We start from the raw sequence: 19,317 nt of genomic DNA on the forward strand, positions 1-19,317 counted from the left end.
CCGGCAAAACCAGCATAAGTCTCTAAAACCAGGCATATACCGCTCTATCAACACGCATGCAAAAGGAGTCTTTGCACTTACCTACTGTTAACAAGGACTGTGTCTTAGATCCTCCAATCGAAATTATAGTTACGATACTGAACAACAAACCTATTCAGCAGTTTCTGCACAGATGCCTTTCAAACAGGTTTAATTTTTTGGTGACTATGACAGTACGCACTTTTAGAAAGGAGCCGCTTACACAGAATTGCAGTTTGTGGGAACACTGCACAGTAGTTTAAGAGAAAAATTGCAAACGACGGGATGCAACCGAAGCTGCAGGGCAGAAGGGCCTAAAAAGCTCTTCCTTTAAAAATTATCCAGGGATCCTCAATGCCCATTTACAGCCTGCCTAACCAACGGAAACACACTTACATGTGCAGGGGAGAGAGAACGCTTACAGCTTTCTAACTTACTAGGTGTAGGTGAGGGAACTTGTGAACTGCTACAGTGGGAAGGGGTTTGCTCTCCTTTCACCAACACATCCTTGACTACACTAGGAGAGAAGAGATGTGAGACTGTGGACTGGGTTTGTTGACTACTTGGTGCTCGCTGTGCTGGACCAACCAGAATGTTACTACGGAACTCCGTCACCCCGGGAGCCTGGGAACAGCATAGAAATAGCACAGAGAAAAACAGAGAGAAACAAAAAGAGAGCAGGAAGGAGGGGATGGGGGCAGAGGGAGAGAAGGGATGAGAGAAAGGAGAAAGGCGGGGAGAGAGAGAAAAAGAGAGAGAGAGATTTGTTACCTTGCCTTTCACTAAAAGTCACAAATCAATACATGATTAACAATCTGATGACATGAAACAAGGGCCAATAAATAAGGAATTGGCAGGCACTGAAGTCAGACTTCTGGCAGGAGACCAGCATCCTTTCATAACTTAAAGCAGTATTACAACACATCAACCGCATAATATACTAAAATCTATTTCCATCTTCCTGCATACAACATATTGAGAAACCCACTCATATACTCAAGGCATGCCTTCCCGTATGTAAGTGGAAAGGTGAGTATCCTGGGTTCCTTCTAGCTTCTGCACAATTAAGAAAAAGCACAAACCATCCCCATTCATAGTACTGTGTATACATGCCTCTCTGTAATCTTACTGTTGTGTGAGACAGTCTGTGCAGACTAGATAGTGCTTCCAGGCCCATACAGTAGCTAAATTAAAAATAAGCAAACATAATGCTGAATGCAAACACGCATATGCTGGGTAACAGGTAAGATTTAGTGAGATTTAGTTACTCTCCTGAGCACATTATGGCTCAAACTACTTGCAAATAACAGGCCTAGAAAACAAATATATACATATTTTTTTCTTCTCCTTACTCTGACAATTCCAGCTGGTGCAATTGCAACATTAGACTGAGACGTGGCTGGCGTCAAAATCCCCTCTCTTTTTAAAGGTGCTGGAGTTACAATCACAGCTCTGGACTGTCCCTGAAAGGCAGCTGAAGAACACAATTAAGTTAGAATAGTTAATGAGACAAAAAAAAAAGCTGGAGATTATTTTGTATGAAATAACTTGTAATTGAACAGGGGAATGGATTAATAGGCACCTATTCGGAACTATTTAATTGTAATACAAAGTGCCACCAGTTTTCTGATAATCTCAATCCCATGAATCCAGTACAAAGGACTCTCACACACCAGTTACTTCGAGGCTTTTAGCATCACTGTCACTGTTTCAAGGTGAATTTACAGAGGTACTTAGTAAAACAGGGAGGTGCAAAGTGTCTTCATTCTATCAGAGCTGGGTTTGACAGGAGAATCGTCCTCACCTCTCACATCCATACTTCTTGGATCTCAGGCTTGCTCCGCTGATCCAGAAAGGGTCAATGACAGAAACCAACTAAAGGATGCATATTCAATACTTCATGTGTCCTTGTATATTCATTAAATTCTCTTCCTAACCACTTCACTCTACTAGCTTCTCTCACTATCTGGTTTTACAGATGCTTTACATAACACACAAGCACAAGACACAAATGTGACTGGGAATCAGCACCAGAATTCCAGAAAATAGGCTAAAGAACCGGAAGTTCTGCAGTGTTAGACAGCTAGAGATAATTGTGAATAGCAGCAATTGTCTCCACGGAGAAAGTTATAAAAAATTCTCAAAAAATGTCTGTACTGGAAGCTTGCCCCCATGATGGGAATCAGGATCCTTGCTCTGAGGCTTTTTTCACCACTATAGTATTCAAGTCTAACATAAATTTGTTAAGGTCTCAATTTAACCAATGCAGATGTACAGTTATTGACACGGCATTAATGCTGACATTGTTGCCCAGACTTTAGAGAGAACATGACTAACCATCGTATATTGTAACCAAGAGAAGAATCATGCAAAGACACAGCTTCTGTATGCTTTTTGAGAAAACTGAACCAAACTTACTCAGTTTCATTCTAGCCTGTATTGGCTTCAGCTCTCCTAATAAAGTCATGATGTATGAAAAGTGTCACAATAGCTCAGTCACATGCAACCTACCCCTCTGCAGTTCAGCATCAGGATACTGAAGGACACACACAGCAGAACGGGGAGACAGTGCAGGATGTATAATGTTCTCCGTGACTAACAACTGTGGTTTGAATCAACTAAAGTTTCTGCATAGTCTTTGTTAGAAAGGCCTGTGGACTGCATAAAGCTTGTGTCAGCCCTTGCGTGGGTCTATCTGGCAGACAGCACTGTCACTCTGATACAGGGAGTTCATTCTTTGTCTGAGCATTCCCACACATGAAGCTGGAATCACAACCCTTCCACTGTTCAATAATGTTCAGAGGGACTTATGACATCTCTATTGAGCTAAAGAGCCTATTCTTACCAGTGCATCAAGGCTGCTGCACAAACTTGGTATTTCTGGCTTCCACATTTGGGTAACTGTAACAATCAGTACATATTTAGATGCCCTGTTATGTTTTCCATGTTTCTATCCTACACATCTATCTTTTGCAGACTTTACTCTCAAAATCAGAACATTTATTGTGGAGTGGTGATAACAGAGCTCTTTCCCACATGAAGTCTTGCACCTGACGAGAAAATCTGTGCAAATTTTTGAGTGCTTATATCACAGGGCACTAAATGTTATACATCCCTTTCTAACACAGGTTATAATGCAATTTACTTCATAGTCATGAGATTACTTGTTTGTCCTGAACACAAGTGACAGGCATAAATGCCTCAGTTACAAGTACTCGTGATTATTCTATTGCCAAAAATAAAGCTCCAGTCTTTACATAAAACCTTGGATTTGACCTCTGAGCTTGCTGTCCCAGTAGTTCAGGAGCACTGTGATCCCTGAACATATGCCACTACCAGGAATGAAAAACAGCAACAACTTTAAGTCTACATAAGAAATAATGATATTTGTTTGTGATGCTCTAGAAGTAACCGATGAAACATTCCAGAAGTGATACATGGGTGAGGAACAACCCAGGAAGCACTAAGAAAGCTAGGAGCAAAGGCTTTCTGAAAATGAGAGTTGCCTACAATGTGTGTCTTGGGTGGGAATACATCTTGACTGCTGAAGGTACATGGACTCTTGCTTTATAACGTACTATAGACAGAAACATCGCCATTAACACCCTAGTGCTACTAATCATGAACTAACTTGTTCCCAGTGACATGCTAGAATTAGGTCCTTGGATCTGTTCTACTCCTGAACAGAGATAATTTTTATTTTTTTTGTGTGGGTAACCACAATGCCAGGTCCTGACAGACACACCTACTCCTTAGTAAAGCCTGTGTAACAATACTCCTCCAGGCAGGGTTTTTCTTGGATTCTTGTTGCACATTTCAGGTGGCTGAAGTCACTTGGTCCCAAGCCAGCACAAGTCTAAAAACAGTGTGCAATAATCCCAAGAAAAAGTGTACTGCCTGTCCTACCCTAGCCTTGACCGTTCCCACAAGAACCACCACAAGCAAAACTCTCTCTGCTCATGCTTGCTATTCTTAGCCTTGTGCAGTGCCAACAGCTCCAAATCACACCCAATGTGGAGGTCCCAGCATTATCAGTTAGGCACTCATACTCTGAACTGAAAACCACGTGGTCCTGAGAGCATCTCAAGAGTCTGTAAGACTCCTTGAGACAAAGATCTCCAGCTCCCCCTGCCTGTCCATTGTCCTTCCCCACTGCAAGGACTGATTCTCATCACTCTGGTCCTGCTAGCGAGCACTGATGGTCCGTGAGAGGCACACTCCCACGCTTCCATCTGGACCAATGCTGTGGTCCACTTCAAAAGCTGCTCCCTATCTAACACTATACTTGGTCTCAAAGAGTTTCAGGCACACCTAAGATGAGCGCCAGAATACATCCAAAGTATTACCAAAGGATGTACACCAGTACGCTGGTATTACAGAGCGTGATGATGCACAGGCTGGCATAGTGACTTGTCCAGGGCAACCATATGATTCAATGACAGGGACAGATCTGCCATTCTCCATCCACATGATCTCCCTACCACCTCCTGTTCTACTGTGGTTGAATGCTCTGAGCAGCAGAGCAAATCAGGACAGCATTAAACATCAAAAACAAGATTTCTATGGGGCAGGAGCACAAAGCTCTAGTCATCCCATGTGCTGATGCATCTATAAAGCCCAGTACAAATTTTACAAGGAGACACCCCCTTTCACAGGTCGGCTTTTCACACTCACAACCAAACTGCTTCCAATCCTCGCAGTAGTCCAGAGCATCCCACTGAACAATGTAGCCACACACCAGTGGATTCAGGGTTTCCTTGGACACTCTCAGGAAGCTCTATTTTTACTTATTAAGTAAACCAAGAAAAGCAAGAAGGTGTCTCCTTCCTGCTAATCCCATTCAGAAAAGAAAAACATCACCCTTCCAGTGCTTCTCACCTGGGGTGATGAAGGCATTCTTTAACAATAAGGGCACTGTTTCAGGCTTCGGCGCAGGCACTACTTTTTGTGACTGTTTGGGCCTTGTCCCAGCACTGGCCAGAGGAACAGCTTTGGGGAGCGCAAATGTCAGTTGGGACTGCAGCTGGGGCCGGGGCTGCCCCTGCAGGACAGTAGTCTGGAAAGCCAGGTTACAAGGCACTCCAGCACCCGGCTGCTGCGTTGCCAGGACAAGGCTCTGGCTCTGGCTGAAGGTGGTGGCAGGGGCATTGTGGGTCAACGTAGCCGAAGCTGTGTGGGTGATAACTGTAGATTCACAGAGGCCAAACTTCTGGGTTTCTGGTGCAGCAAATGAAGCTGGTGGAGAGCTTAAGCTAGAATTCAGAGGCACTGCAGGCAACGGGGACTGGTGCTGTTGTGTTGCAGGTTGAAGCAGTGGCAAGGGTGTCTGGAACACTGGCATAAAAGTCTGTGGCCCGCTGAGAGACGAGTCGGGAGTGAAGTCCGCTGGCTGGATGAAAGATCCCCCACTTCTCATGCTGGAACACTGGTCAGTGCCAACATCAGGAATGACAGGAGCAGGTACTGAGGAAGCAATCAGTCCGTCACTGATGTTCCCTGCTGGAAGTGTGTTGGGCAATGAATCTGACGGCAGGACAGGAGACTGACAGAAAAGAAAAATATTACAGATTCAGACATGACCCCTGAAACTCTTGTCTGAGCACCTTCTGCGAAGGACATGGCTCATGTGTGAGAGTCTTCACAGCACACGTATGCTGGAAGTGAGGCTGTTTTAAACATTGAGCACCTCTCTCACCTGGGAAGAATGGCTGCTGCTATCTGTTGTAGCTGAGCTGACAGCAGACACAGAAGGAAAATAATTACTGGAACGACTGGGTGTGAATAAATCTGAAATACGAAAAGTCACCTATTAGTTTTCTAATTTTCATACTCAAGGTACAGCATTGCTAGATACTAAAATTCGGAGGAATATCGATATTACTTAGTAAATAATGAAACCCCAAGACTTTTACTTCATACAACTGCTGCCGACTGAGCAATCAATTGTTGTCTTCCAGAGGAAGCGATCTCTCCAGGGCAGACTCCTTCAACTTTTGTGCCTAAGGTTCACCTATATGCAGGTAGCCAAGAGCTGATGCTCAATGCAGTCATCTGACGCAGACTGCATGCAGGCCCAGCAAACAGATGTGACTTTTGACTTCCGTGAAGATCCGTAACCATCAAAGTCATCAGTAGTAAGTTTAATGTCACATGTAATTCTTGACTGTACCAGAAAATGTTCCAGGTAAAGCATTAAGTCACTTCATCACTAAAAAGTGCTAAACAGGAAAACCTTAGTGATTCTGTGAGTTCTCCTGTCCACATCTGATGTTCTGTCTTTAATTACTCAATAACTTAAGGTCTAAATGCTATTCTTTTTAAAGGCAAATTAACAACCAGGTTCAAACTTTGGAATAAACAATCCTAAAGTGACTCCTAAACCCAGGTAAGTAAAGGACTGAGGCCACAGTTACAAAGGAGTCTACCCACATCTGCTTGAAATAATGAACAATGAAAACACGTATCAAGTGTTCTTCACCTTTCACTCAAATCTCCTACCTTCTAAAGAAAGCAGATATCTGCAATATTTAATCTTCTGTTAAAAACTAGTTAAACCACTACAATTTTAAAGAACTTAATTGACTATATATAGGATTCTTACCCTGAAAAGGCTCAAAAGTATCCATAAAATCAAAATTCGGCTGGAGAGGAATAAGCCCTGGTTGAATCATGTCAGCATTTCCTAAGTGTGCTGCAAAATTCAGGAGACAGATTAGATTAGCTTCGCATCACTCACACAGTAACAGCAGTAGGTATACAGCATTTGGCTAGAACAATAACACAGGCTCCACAGCCAGGCTTGGACAGAACATTTAGAGAAAACCTGCTGCTGAAATGAACCGAGCACCTGCTTTTCTTCAGAACTACAAAACCACTGGAGAATGAAACTTTCAACTAGCAAAATGGAAGAGGTGAAACCTGAAGGCTCTAACTTACAACTGGGGATTGCCAAGCTTGAATACCTCCTGCTCCCAAACCTCCTGTTCTGCCCTTGCTGCATGATACATAAACTTGCTGGGAAGCACGACATGAACCACCACAGCTCATAGCACAGTATTAAAAAAAAAAAACAAAACCAAAAAACCAAAAAAAACCCAGCAAAACAAAACATCATCCATTTCATTTTGCCTCAAGTACACTTCATGTAAACCACAGCTGCTCTGGAGCTGCTCAGACAGCTTAGACATCCATGCAGCAAGGATGATGCGTAGTGGACATCTGCTGTCCCATTAGACCATCAGAGCCTTCATTTAGAGAGCATTCACAGAACTGTATAGCTCTTGAGATTGTTTTCACAGGAGATGTGACTTGCGCTTGTTATAAGGGACATATCCAAAGAAAAATACATTGGCTCTCCCTTAAAAATACACACACACGTAAGCTTTGAGATAAATAACAATGCCTTCACCACTGATAAATACTGCTCATTACAGATTTATTCAGAGCAACATTAGAGGAGAATGCTAAGAGCAGTATGTAAGAAGCTAAAACAGAAATTAAATAGGGATAAATAACTGGGATTCCATAACCCATAAAGCATAAGACAGCGACATTCTCTGACCTACTTTTATCTGTATTAGCAAAGTAAGATCAATTTCTTTGGCACGACTAGAAGAGTTGCAAAGCAACAAACCAGACTTCTCCTAGAGGTTCCCACTGCAACATAGCTAACAATCAAAAAAATACCTATGTCCCTGGAATTTGGCCAGGAAACGAGCTGATGTGAAGACAGTGTGGAGAACAGCGTGTCGGTGAACTCGGACATAAGCATATCTGCATCCAAGAGGCTGCCTTCCTCCATCGGGACAGGGGTTTCTCTGCCATACCTTCTTTTTTGCCAGAGAACCACATCATCATCCTGACAAAGGAAAGGAAGAAGAGTCAGGCTGCCTAGACAATGCTAAAGCATTCCGGTGCAGGTATAGAAAAACAGCCTTAATTTTTCACATTTTTAGTGAAAGAAACTCATTTAAGAGCCATTCAAACGTACTGAAACAAACCAGTCATACTTCCGATACAACAACAACAACTTCATATCACTGATATGAGAAACAGAAAACTTCAGTAGAATACCACAATACTCTGGGAAAGGTTTTTGCCCAAAAACCAGATGTTGACTAGAAGGATATAAGGCAAAATAACTTCACTAACACTTTCTAGTTTCATTGATTATACATATATTTTTGCAGTTTAATGATCCCTTGGTTTGAATAAAGACTTAAAAATAACATGCACAGCAAAACCTCAAAGCAAACAACTCATATCTTGGGGTGTATCTCAATCTCTGAAATGTAATTAAGTGTAACTGTAATCCGACTTTGCACAAGATATGTTGATGTTCTTGTGGACACTTTTAGCCTATGAAAAATACAACATAATGTGACTTGGCTTACCCATCCTTCACTACAGGCTAAGCTAAATTGCATTCCCTTGCATTTGCTGCAGACTAAAAGCACACCCAGTCAGGTTCCTGGGGCTGAGCCAACGTGCAGCAGCAACTACACCAGCATACCACGATGGTGCGTTAGAGCTCATGGCCAAAACAGCTGAGAGTTTTGTAAAACTCTAACAGATACAGATTTATGCTTAGCTCCAAAAAGAAAAAAGAACAACAATCAGAACAGTGCTTCTAATCATCAGTTTTTACACCCAAAATAGGTTTGATTGCTTTAGGGATTGTACTAAATGGTGATACCGTTGTTCCTTTAAACACTTTGCCTTTTTTAGGATCCCGACACATTATTTGCCCATGTTGCGGGCAGAGGAAGATCTGCAACATGTAGCAGACACATCTTCAGAGATCCAGTTACACAAGCAAGGCAGTAGTGCCAGCTACAACTCAGTAACAAGATGAAGCAATATGCCAGCCCTCAAAGAGATTGATCTTTCTGGCCACCCAATACTAATTCTCATTTCTTCTGTCACAGCACTTTACATTCAACCTCTCCTCCATCCAATTTAAGCTACAAGTCTTACATTGCTCTCTAAGGCACAGAAACATTAAGGTGTCTAACCTTAATTAAGAGCTAAGCAAGATGCTTGTCTTTAGATTTTAATCAATGCAAGCTACTGCATGTTACAGCTTTGTTCCTAATTGCAGCTTCTACAGACACAAATGCTTCCACTTATCAGCAGTATTACCTACCCTGACCAAACTTGAAAGATCTTCATCTTTATGTTTCTGTAACTGCAAAAGGAGAGCAAAACAGATGTTAAAGTCAGAATAGGTCCCATACATGCCAGTAGAAGACCTGGTTTTGCAAAACATTTAAGAGCCAATCACACACAATGAGTCTCTGCACACCAATTTTTAGTTAAGTGAGACTAATCAGATGAGTATGCTTGCACTAGCTTTTCAACTGTTTTAAGTATTCTTCCATGTTAGCAAAAGTGACATCAAAACTCAAAAAGTGACAATATACTGATCAAGTAAGCTACTTTCACTGCGTAAACCAACAGACCCTTTTCTTGAAGTATGTTCTCCACTTGTGGTATTCCCTGATGACTATTTCAATTCTTCGTTTCCAGTATTTCCCTTCCGTTGCAATGGCCTGAGAACACAAACACATACCACGAATTACACGGAATCACATAATGACTGAACGTTCAATAAATTTCCAAGCAAATATTCAGGCAGAAAAAAATGCAAAAGAAAGCATGCTAATTCTGTTTGAGTTCATGTATCAGCACTCAACACTGTTCCAAAGTTCAGCTATTACAGAGCAAATCTGACAGTACTAACTTCATTTTTCCCCACAATAAACAAACAAGAGATGATGTCTGACTGCACCGTCAGCATCTCCCACATCAGTTCAACCATAACCTGTAGTTAAGAAATGGCAAAAAAAACCCACTCTGAGAAGAATTTACTGAAATATAATGTATAAAGCATACGACACCCTGTTCTGCAGAAAACGGGCAAAGAGAATTTAACAAGTGTACACAAACATGCACACGCGTACACAAAAGCTGTTATGAATGATACAAAGCAATAGAAATCTCACGTCCAGCTCAGGAAGAAGCGTGACCTTGCAGGCCACTTACTAATAGCAACAAAAAGATCAGAACGATGTGGGTCTTCAGTGCACCACAGATAGCAGTATGTAAGGTGGGGACAGCCTTAACATAACTTTCTTAAGTTCGAGGGTCACTTTTCAGCACAAACATCAACACTGCTCTTTCAAAAACCTGAGACAGTTCCACAAACTCATCTGGAACTCCTTCGAGTTATAAATTATTCTAGGGCCTCACTGGTTTTCTGCAAGGAGCCAGAGGGCAGACATTACTTTTCATTTATGTTTACAAGAGCATAAAAATGAAAGTACACATCTTTTTGTGACGTTACCTTGACAGAGATAAAGAAATTGCTTGTTGTCTCGAAACCACACCTCATCAATTAAATAAAATACAGAAAACTCTCACAGGGTCACTTAGGTTCAATCCCAAAAACAGCCGTCACTCTGATTTCCCACTGACTTCAGCAATCTCCAGCCAGAGAGAGCAGTGGCTGCCAAAATCTTAACTATTCAAATTGCACTTCTATGACTTACGTGTGACTAAACTAGAACATAGACATACGTTACATAGATGACAAATGTCCTTCCGGTTGCACCTTGATCACCTCAATGTGATAAACTTACAAAAATGAGTTCAGTCTGCTTTATATTCATGGTTCCTTCTAAATAAACACAACAAAGCAAAGAATTGCTATGCTGCTCTCATATCTAGTGGACTAGAAAAATCTTGTAATAACCTCTAGAGCTCATTATTCTGTTCCCCGGGTTTTACATACCTCTGGCCGACGATGTTCATCAACATCAACAGAGCCGTCCAGTGGAGTCACAAAGTGGCACACTGGATTCTTGCGCTTCTCCAAGTCTGAAACAGGAATGAAAATGCAAGTGCTCAGTACGTGCAGGCTCTGCAGAGAGCTTTGCCACTTCAATGGCAAGATGTGAAAAAAATCTAGCCAGGGTTTCTTCCAGATAACCAACAGGAAATGGGCAGATCTCAGGCTGTAGCTTGGACTGTTCAGTACAGCCGCTATACGGACATCTTTCAGATAGCACTGATCCAATGTCACTACTGTGATAGCCTCCAACATCTGGGCCTTCAGCAGATTTTTGAGCTTTTCATTAGACAGTAATTTCAATTCTCCTGCTTTTTACATACATGTCTCGGAAAATATTTTATAGCAAGTGACACAAACAACCTCGATACTTACACTGCATGTACCATGCCCTCCAGATGGCGTTATTGAGACGGATTTTATCTCTCCACTGAAGTTTCAAGCCTTTAAAATTTTTCCATTTTGGTGAAACCAGCTTTCCACTGAAACAAAACAGACAACAAATCATTTTGATTTCAGTTTTTCCTCTACCCACTCCTTTCAAGACAAAGCATCCTCCTAAAACTGCCAAACTGTCAACAGAAAAAAAGTACAACAAGCCACACTTGGCCAGGAACAGCTTTTCCCATATGCTGTCCACGGCTTACTCTTCTAGGTGCCAGACATGAGTCTAGTTTTCAACACTCCTTTATGTTCTCATCTGCCTTCTAACAACGGTCACAACTGGTCTCACAAGTATCTTCAGCAGGTCTGAAACTCACTTCACCCACACTTTTCTCCTTGCCAGTATCCCATGTTCTCAAATGCTAGCCTACAACTTCCCATCAGCTGAGAACAAGATTGCTCAAAATTAAGCCCAAAACCTGGCCTAGAGGTTTTTGCACGTTTGGCAACATATAGTTTTGGCTTGGATTTTGCTGAGGAGCTGGATGAAGTCAACACAAGTTCTCTTCTACAGTGCTATCTGAGTAACTCTGGAAAGGAAGAACAAAATGCCACTTCTGGCCCCAGAAAAAAACATCATCCACCAATTCTACAATGCTGGTAAACACAGATGGGTGCACAGGATCACCAACAGACTAGAAATAGTAACTTTTCTGCAAGGAAAGGGAAGGCTGGCAAGGGAAATGGCTTATGTATCAACGATCTTGGGAGGTGGGAGGGAGATGGAAGGAAAAAGAAAGAAGCAATAGGGACGCTGAGAGCAGAGGTAGTAGGAAATATTAATAACGTAGTATATCTGAAGTCACAAATTAAAGTATAGGTACTGTGCCTGTCCCAGGTTCTCCCTCTCATTTTTTGTAATTTTAGCCATACATCTTCCTAGTTTATGTCTCCTTATGCTGTTTGGGCATCCTTGCTACAAGGGAAGTGGACCAGCAACAAAAATCGCAATCAATACAACAACACATGCAAAGGCAAAACGTTCATCTTGAAACATTACAGGCATCATGTCAAGAGGTTAAGGTCTTCTGTGCTGAAGAGTACACAAATGAATGACAGGAGCAACATCACCTCCAAACACTTTGACCTCTCAGAAAACCTGGTCAATCAGCAGTGACTCCTACCATGAGTTGCAGCGATACTAGAGAGAGATGTAATAGAACCAGCCTTGCTAGGGCACTGTGTATTTGCTGTCCCATGTTCAGTACAAATGAGCTCAAAGAGCTGAATTATTCTTCAAGTCCCTGGTTTTACACTTAAGCTCTAAAATCACTGAGAGAACAGGAAATACCCCCTACAGAAGTGCCAGGCACTTCCCTTGGCTCGCCCAAGGCTGTGCAGAGGAAGGCCTGAAGCTGGAGAGCTGCTGATTCACAGTTTCCTACTTGGGGTCTGGGAAACCTCCTGATAGCAGCTCTTTGTAAAGAAAACTTGTAATAAAACTTGAAATACTATAAACAAGTAAAAAGTCCTCACAGCCTACACAAAAGAAGCCAGAATGCCAGAGCTACCAATAGTAGGATATTAAACGACCACTTTCTTCAATATTTGGCTCACCAGTTCTTTTCCCCTTGCCAGCGCCACAACTGCTGTTACCACCCAGGTATTCCCACAACCACGACAGGAACAGAAGAGCAAATGCCAGACCTCAGTCAAGCGACAAGTAAAGAAAAAACAGTTCTGCTCTTTCAATTTTACTACTATGTATAATGCCAGTTATAGGAATACGGTAAATCACCACCAGGTGAGCTGTTACCCAACAGTAAAAAAAGATAATTTTTTTTTTGCTCCTCTCCCTCTTTAAAAATAAACTGCTATGCTTTTGCGCATACGAGGACGCGGTGTAGAGACCAGATATCAACCGCACTGAAAGGACAATTCATAGCAGCAAGAGAGTAGATAAGTGACGAGCTTGTGAGCCCTGTGTTCACCAGGGCCCGTGCCCAGCTGCCCCTTCAGGGTGTACGCTGTGTGCTGAGCTCCAGGCGATGCTGTAAGCCTTATGATGCTGGGGCAGCCTTTGGGCTGCTGGTGCTTGAGAAGAAATAATGTATAAACAAAATTTGGTACACAAAATAGAAAACTGGCTCCCTCTAAGGCAAGTAGACTTGCTGGAGCAAGCAACTTCACTGACTGAAGTACTAGTGAACCATGTAAACTATTAGCAAGAAACAGGAAAAACTATTGATATACTTGGGTTGTTCTCTGTAGCTGTGCTCTAAGACGCTCGGAACAACCACACTTTGTATGTTCACTGAAGCCTAGAACAGCTTATTATTTATTTATTTTTGCTAGAGCACCCATACACTGCTTCTAAATTTCAAGACTCTTTCAGTTTATGGAAAGATCTCCAAATTAAGTATTTAATCTCACTGTTATGCAGCTGCTGTGGGTCAGGGCAGACTGTGGATCTCCCTCTGCTTAATATTTTCCCCATCTCTGCAAACTATCTCATCACCTTTAGCGCTCACTGCACAGCCAGCTCTGCCTCAAAATCATTGCATACCTTGTCTTATTATACCTTCTAAACCCAGATTAAAGCACATCTTTTTCTGTTTCTCATACGTACATTAACAGTTCGGAGACAGGAGATTAACTTGCTGATGCATCACCAACACTGACAAAATGCCCACGTGCCTCTGACTAAGAAATCTGTCAACTTAATGTTCATCTCTTCATAGCACTGTGTGACTGGACAGTTTGCCAAAGCAACAAAACTCTAATAATCTTCACTCAGAAGAACAAGAACAAATGCTTTTCTACAAAAAAAACCTAAAAGGAACTATAATTAATTCTTGTACACTCCTTGCATCTTCAAAGAGCCAATTAAAACTGGAATTAAACCACAAATAGTTTAAAACATTTTGTATTACATTCTTACAAAATGCTAAACAAAAGTAGTGCATCAAAAGAAGGAAGTGATTAAGAACCTATTCTTAAAATAATTATTATTTTTAGTTCCCATGGGAGCAAAGCACAAGTCCAGCTTGAGGTCATAAGTGAAATGACTTTAGCTTCAGTGGAGAGGAATCAGCATGAAGCTGACAACAATATTTAGACACTATTCCAAATTCCGAAGTCAATGGAAAGTCAATTACTTTGAACAACACTGTGACTGAGAACAGCTGCCTAACTGAAACCCATCTTCAGATTTTAAAGACGCAAAACAACAAAAAAAAAAACAAATGGAGAGACCCACTGGCTGCTGCTCCTGCCAGCTCTCTGTCTCCTAAGACCATGTCGACTCCTACAAGAAACAGAGAGCAATTTGCCGACCAGCTGGACGGTCACGATGTACCTGTGAGCATAAAACATCAGTGCACACATGGTCCTCGCTCCTTCTACAACGGCTGCTGCAAGTCTGCAGGAGTGCTGGTTCCAACGAGGGCAGGAGGAGAGTCCCAAGGGAGGCTTGGACCAAACACTCCATGGTACAAGGCAGGACAGCTGCATCCACACCAGCCGGTGGCATGACCTAGAGGATGTTGGTGCTGCACAGATGGTGCCCAAGGAGAGGAGCGCAGAGGGAACTAGGCTCTCGGTTGCATTCTGCAGGGGCCGTTGCTGCCAGAAGCACAGCCTGCACTACCCAGGATGCGTCGGCTCGTGTAAGCAATGCTGGACAAATATGTGACTTTCATATCTTCATCACTATCAAACACACATCAAATCAAAGTGGCTGAAAACCATCTGGTGGATAATGTGCAATACATTCCAGCAGCTCAGTTCAGTCTCCCATGTAGAAATCTCCACCTCCTGAGACCAGATGTCCTCAAGTGATTTGATCACAACAAACCAACTAAAAAAGCTTCAGCTGAACAGCCAACAGAGCTGGAATTCCCCTTGGACACAGGGGCCCCTGACGTGCTTTGGAGGAGTCGCAGTGTTTTCAGAACAGAAGCTGCAGGCAATCAAGGCTGCTACTTCCACATACTGCAGCTTTCACCTATGAGTTCTGGATATGCCAAGCGAGGCTGGATTCCATTCCCAAGTATTTTTACATACTTTTTCCCAACTCAAGAACTACCTCAGGCAACTGAGATCCAAGCAGACAGACAAATAACACAGCACCTATCTGTCAGGGTAACACAACTCTCCATCTCTAAAATTCCAGGGAAAGCAGCTGTGCTTCAAAAACAGCTACAAACCTTCAAACATCACAAGATTTGCAGCAAAGCACAAGAAACAGGTGCCCATTGTGAGAGTGCGACCAAATTCCCTTAAACATATCTGATTTTAAAATTTTTCTTCAATCAACTGAAATGTAATTAGGGAGACGGCATGTATTCTAACATGGTATAACACAGATTTTACCCTGGCAATGTCCATTTTTATGCAAAGTTTTGCCTCCGAGAATGTCATCATTCTCTTCTATGTTAATAACACCCGAAATAAAGCACTTCAGGCACACGCAGGCAAACAGTACCTATGGAGGGTTCTTCCATTCTCATCTCCATAGATTTTATTTTTTTTTAAAGACTGTATGTAAAGGGTTGCCTTCCACTGATGATTATCAATGAACAGCATTTCAAGTATATGGCTAACAAATATTAACTAAAAGAGCAGTTAATGAATGATCTTACAGGATATTTTAGTGATGCTTTTGACCCAGGAGGGACAAGGCAAATGGGTGACCTTCTTCCTTAGCAGGTACGGGGCACGTGAGATGCCATTCACAGTTGTTAGGATGATTTCAAATTTAAACCAGTAACTCTCTAACACTGAAAAACCACTCAATCCATAAACTCAATGGAAAAACTCCTGCCAACATCAGTAGAGGCATGATCAAGCTCTGATATAAGATGACTCACAACAGAAGAATCTCCTGGTCTCCTCCCTTAAATCAAGAGGATTTTAAGATGGACTTCGGTCAGCATAAAACCATGTGACACAACCACCCTCTGGATTTGGACAGAAATGGACATTTATCTGTGTGCAAGCCCAGAAGTAGTTTGGGATTTTTTTCATTACTAACTAGCATTAAGAAACACTAGCATTTTAAGAAACACTGATTTCTACAAAGAGCACTGAAGGGGCAGAGAAGGAGAGTTTTAAATATTAAGATATATTCCACCCAAAACAAGACAAACTCAGAAGGCTGATCTGGTCAGCTTACAGAATCCCCATTTAATAGGTGGTTTGAATACATATTGATTAGATGAAAACTATATAGTGTAGTACAGTAGAACTTATGTTTTTTGGTTTTTTGTTTGGTTGGTTGGTTGGTTTTTTTTGTTTTTTTTTCACAGCTCAAACACTTTATTAAGCTGGTTTTGATTCAACTTGCAGGTCCCCATCTTTTACCTACCTCAGAAACCATCAAAACAGTACCATAGCATCATGTTTCAAATCCTTTTCTAACAGAAGACATTAGGGAAGACTTTGCTTTAAATACCAGTCTGAAAAATCCCCTTCCCCCATTCCGAAAAGTATTAAGGTCATTCTCCACACCATGACACATAAATGTTGCTGAGGAAGGAACTTCAGCTGCCAAGCTATCCTGCTATTGTAGTGAACTAAATGCTCCACAAAATAAGAGGTCTCTAAAATACCCTGTGAGGGAAGAAATGCATAATCTCTTGTTTAAAAATAAGGAAACAGTGAGACTGTCCCATGGCTATGAAGTGAGAGAGTGACTGCACTAGAAGCGGGACGCAGATTGTTTTGACATACCACCACACTCTGCATGCAGAACCCTCATTTCTACCCTCTCATCTTTCACTTGTTTTAATACGTAGGCACAAGGAAAATCTCTGTCTAGAGTTGGCTCTCTAGCTCAGGAGAAGTTATTTTTTGCCTTTGCACTCAGATAGCACCTGGCCTAGATCTATCGCAAATGGAATTTAAACATAAACCTCTGAGCGCTGTGGCTCAGATTCCATAGGCCTGACCCTGCTGCCCAAATATATATTCTCAGCAAACACAGCAAAGATACCTTGAAAAGCAGCTACCGCGGACCTGCAGGAATCACTTCTCATACAGGCGATAGGCTCTTGTGTACTACTGCTATAAGCAATTTATTTTGTTTTCAAATCTGAATTTTGTAAATTCAGTTTACAGGAACAAGCTACAGAAATGTATCGCATTTTCCTCTTTAGTTAACAGATTCCCACTGCCCTTGTGCTAAAAGACCTCTTTTTCTGCCTTGTTAACTCCTGCCCAGCTCCTTCCTGTACATGATCATGCGATTTTTTGGGGTAGACTAAGATTTTTCCGTTTATTGCAGGTGATGGTAATGAGGGTCTTAATTTAAACTATAGGAAAAAAATCCGATTTGATATTACAGTAGCTAAATAGATCAGCTTTTTCAGCAACACAGGAAAGGAACTTTGTGGCTTCTCCCCAGCATTTTTTTTTTGAAGGCGTGATTTTAGTTTGTTTTTTAATCTCCAATCTGTTTTGTTGGGGAGCTGGGTCTGTCAGCTCAGCTCTCCAAGAGCCAAAACTAACAGTATTTCCCCAAACAAAGGTTCATTCAGAGAATCAGATTATATGCATTGTGTGCTGGAGCAAAGAGGCAGGCAAGTGAAACAAAAACATTTCTACACTGAGTAAATGTGTGTAGGACTTGTGAGAAGACCACACTTTAGCATCTTACTATTCGTACCTACAAAATTAATCCCAGCTGCAGCCATAGGATGTTAATCCCAGACAGAGCTAATTTTAAAAGCAAGCATTAGAGCAGCTCACTTTCTCCGTTACTTAGTTCATCCTCCTTACCTGAAATCCTCCCACAGCAGCGGACTCCAGCTTTGTGGAGGGATGTTATATTGCCCACACTCCACAAACAACAGCAGGGAGCTTTGTGCTGAAATTACATCAAATACTTTAAAACAACCAAGCCCTCCCCACTGTTTGATTCATCTCCTTTTAAAAACAGTACTTCAATCTTGAAGACAGAGATACTAGAACGGTCAAACACTTTTCCTTTATCATGACCATCAGATATTAAGAAGTGTTAGAAAAATAAAAAACAAAAAATCAAAGTTATCCACTGGCAAACTGGAATTGCAACACCTGCCAAGGAACACGTTATCTAGACTGGTTTCACCCAGGAAGGCTGAGGTATGCACCTCCTGAAAAGAAACAGGGAAGTACAAGATCAGTCATACACCAGAAGCAAACATTCCCACCCCAACAAATGCGCTATAGACCTTCACTTATTTATTTTACAATTGAAGATTACTTGAAGCAAAGTTTGGGTGTTTAATTTAATTTGCATAAATGAAGATTCACAGGGTTTGGATTCTTGCTCTGATAAAGACCGTGTCTACACCGGCAACTCACAAATGGACCCAGTAAGTGTCGTGGCACGCTGAGCGCTACCCTGCAAGGGCCTGGCTTATGCCAGCAGACCTGTAATTGCCAAGGCAACGTACTGCAGCTGCCCTAGAGAAAAGCAAGAGCTGAAAAACTCACATTTTGAGGTATTATCGCACCTACACTGACAGCTTTTTATACCACCAGTACATCAATCAAGGAAAGGAGTTTCATGCTGTAGATTTAGCCAAACATAACGTGGACGAGAGCTGCTATATGAAGAGGAAAACTTGCAGACAGCTGGGAACAACCACTGGAGAAACGCTTTCAATGGAAGCAGGTTTCATTCAAGTTATGAAAGGGTGAAAAGAGCACTGAAACAGCACAGAGCAAAGGGGAACATAAAGAGCAGAACAAATATCAAGGAGACATGGAGGCTATGGTGTCCTTCAGCCAGTGTCTATTTAAAGCCTCAGAATATTTAGATGGTTTCTCATTTCCACTCAGAAATCAAAGGATATTTCTAAAAATGTTCCCGCTTTTCTGACATTAGTCCAACATTGACTCACTGTACTACAGAGCTGAAACAGCAAGAAAGCAGAAAAAGCTCCGTAAATTACATCAACAATATTTCAGTCAAAAAGCTGAGAAATGGGCCTCACGATCACCATCTATTGCTGCTAACTCTTGCTCAAAACCTCTTCTTCATCCCTGCTGTACTGAAGTGTGCCCATCTACAAAAGTCA

At 41.9% G+C, this 19,317-nt stretch overlaps 1 protein-coding gene across 13 annotated transcripts in view; it reads right to left on the bottom strand.

Annotated features, from left to right (window-relative positions):
- MLXIP (MLX interacting protein) overlaps positions 1 to 19,317 on the bottom strand; it is a 59,324-nt gene that overhangs the window by 19,357 nt on the left and 20,650 nt on the right. For 11 of the 13 annotated variants that reach the window (XR_008469228.1, XR_008469234.1, XR_008469232.1 and 8 more), the window contains exons 2-11: positions 11,243 to 11,349; positions 10,811 to 10,896; positions 9,480 to 9,569; positions 9,164 to 9,205; positions 7,705 to 7,876; positions 6,620 to 6,709; positions 5,714 to 5,805; positions 4,897 to 5,560; positions 1,371 to 1,492; positions 456 to 642 (exon numbers count right to left, since the gene is read on the bottom strand). Coding sequence is in view for 6 of the 13 variants with exons in the window: in XM_054219992.1 (XP_054075967.1) it covers positions 456 to 642; positions 1,371 to 1,492; positions 4,897 to 5,560; positions 5,714 to 5,805; positions 6,620 to 6,709; positions 7,705 to 7,876; positions 9,164 to 9,205; positions 9,480 to 9,569; positions 10,811 to 10,896; positions 11,243 to 11,349 (1,652 nt within the window). In the remaining 7 variants the exon portion in view is untranslated. Of the gene's footprint in view, positions 1 to 455; positions 643 to 1,370; positions 1,493 to 4,896; positions 5,561 to 5,713; positions 5,806 to 6,619; positions 6,710 to 7,704; positions 7,877 to 9,163; positions 9,206 to 9,479; positions 9,570 to 10,810; positions 10,897 to 11,242; positions 11,350 to 14,609; positions 15,355 to 19,317 lie in introns of those variants that run through there. The other 2 variants (XM_054219993.1, XM_054219997.1) reach the window with 2 other exon arrangements.

The sequence above is a fragment of the Rissa tridactyla genome, chromosome 13, assembly GCF_028500815.1.
Source record: "Rissa tridactyla isolate bRisTri1 chromosome 13, bRisTri1.patW.cur.20221130, whole genome shotgun sequence".
Lineage (NCBI taxonomy): Eukaryota > Metazoa > Chordata > Aves > Charadriiformes > Laridae > Rissa > Rissa tridactyla.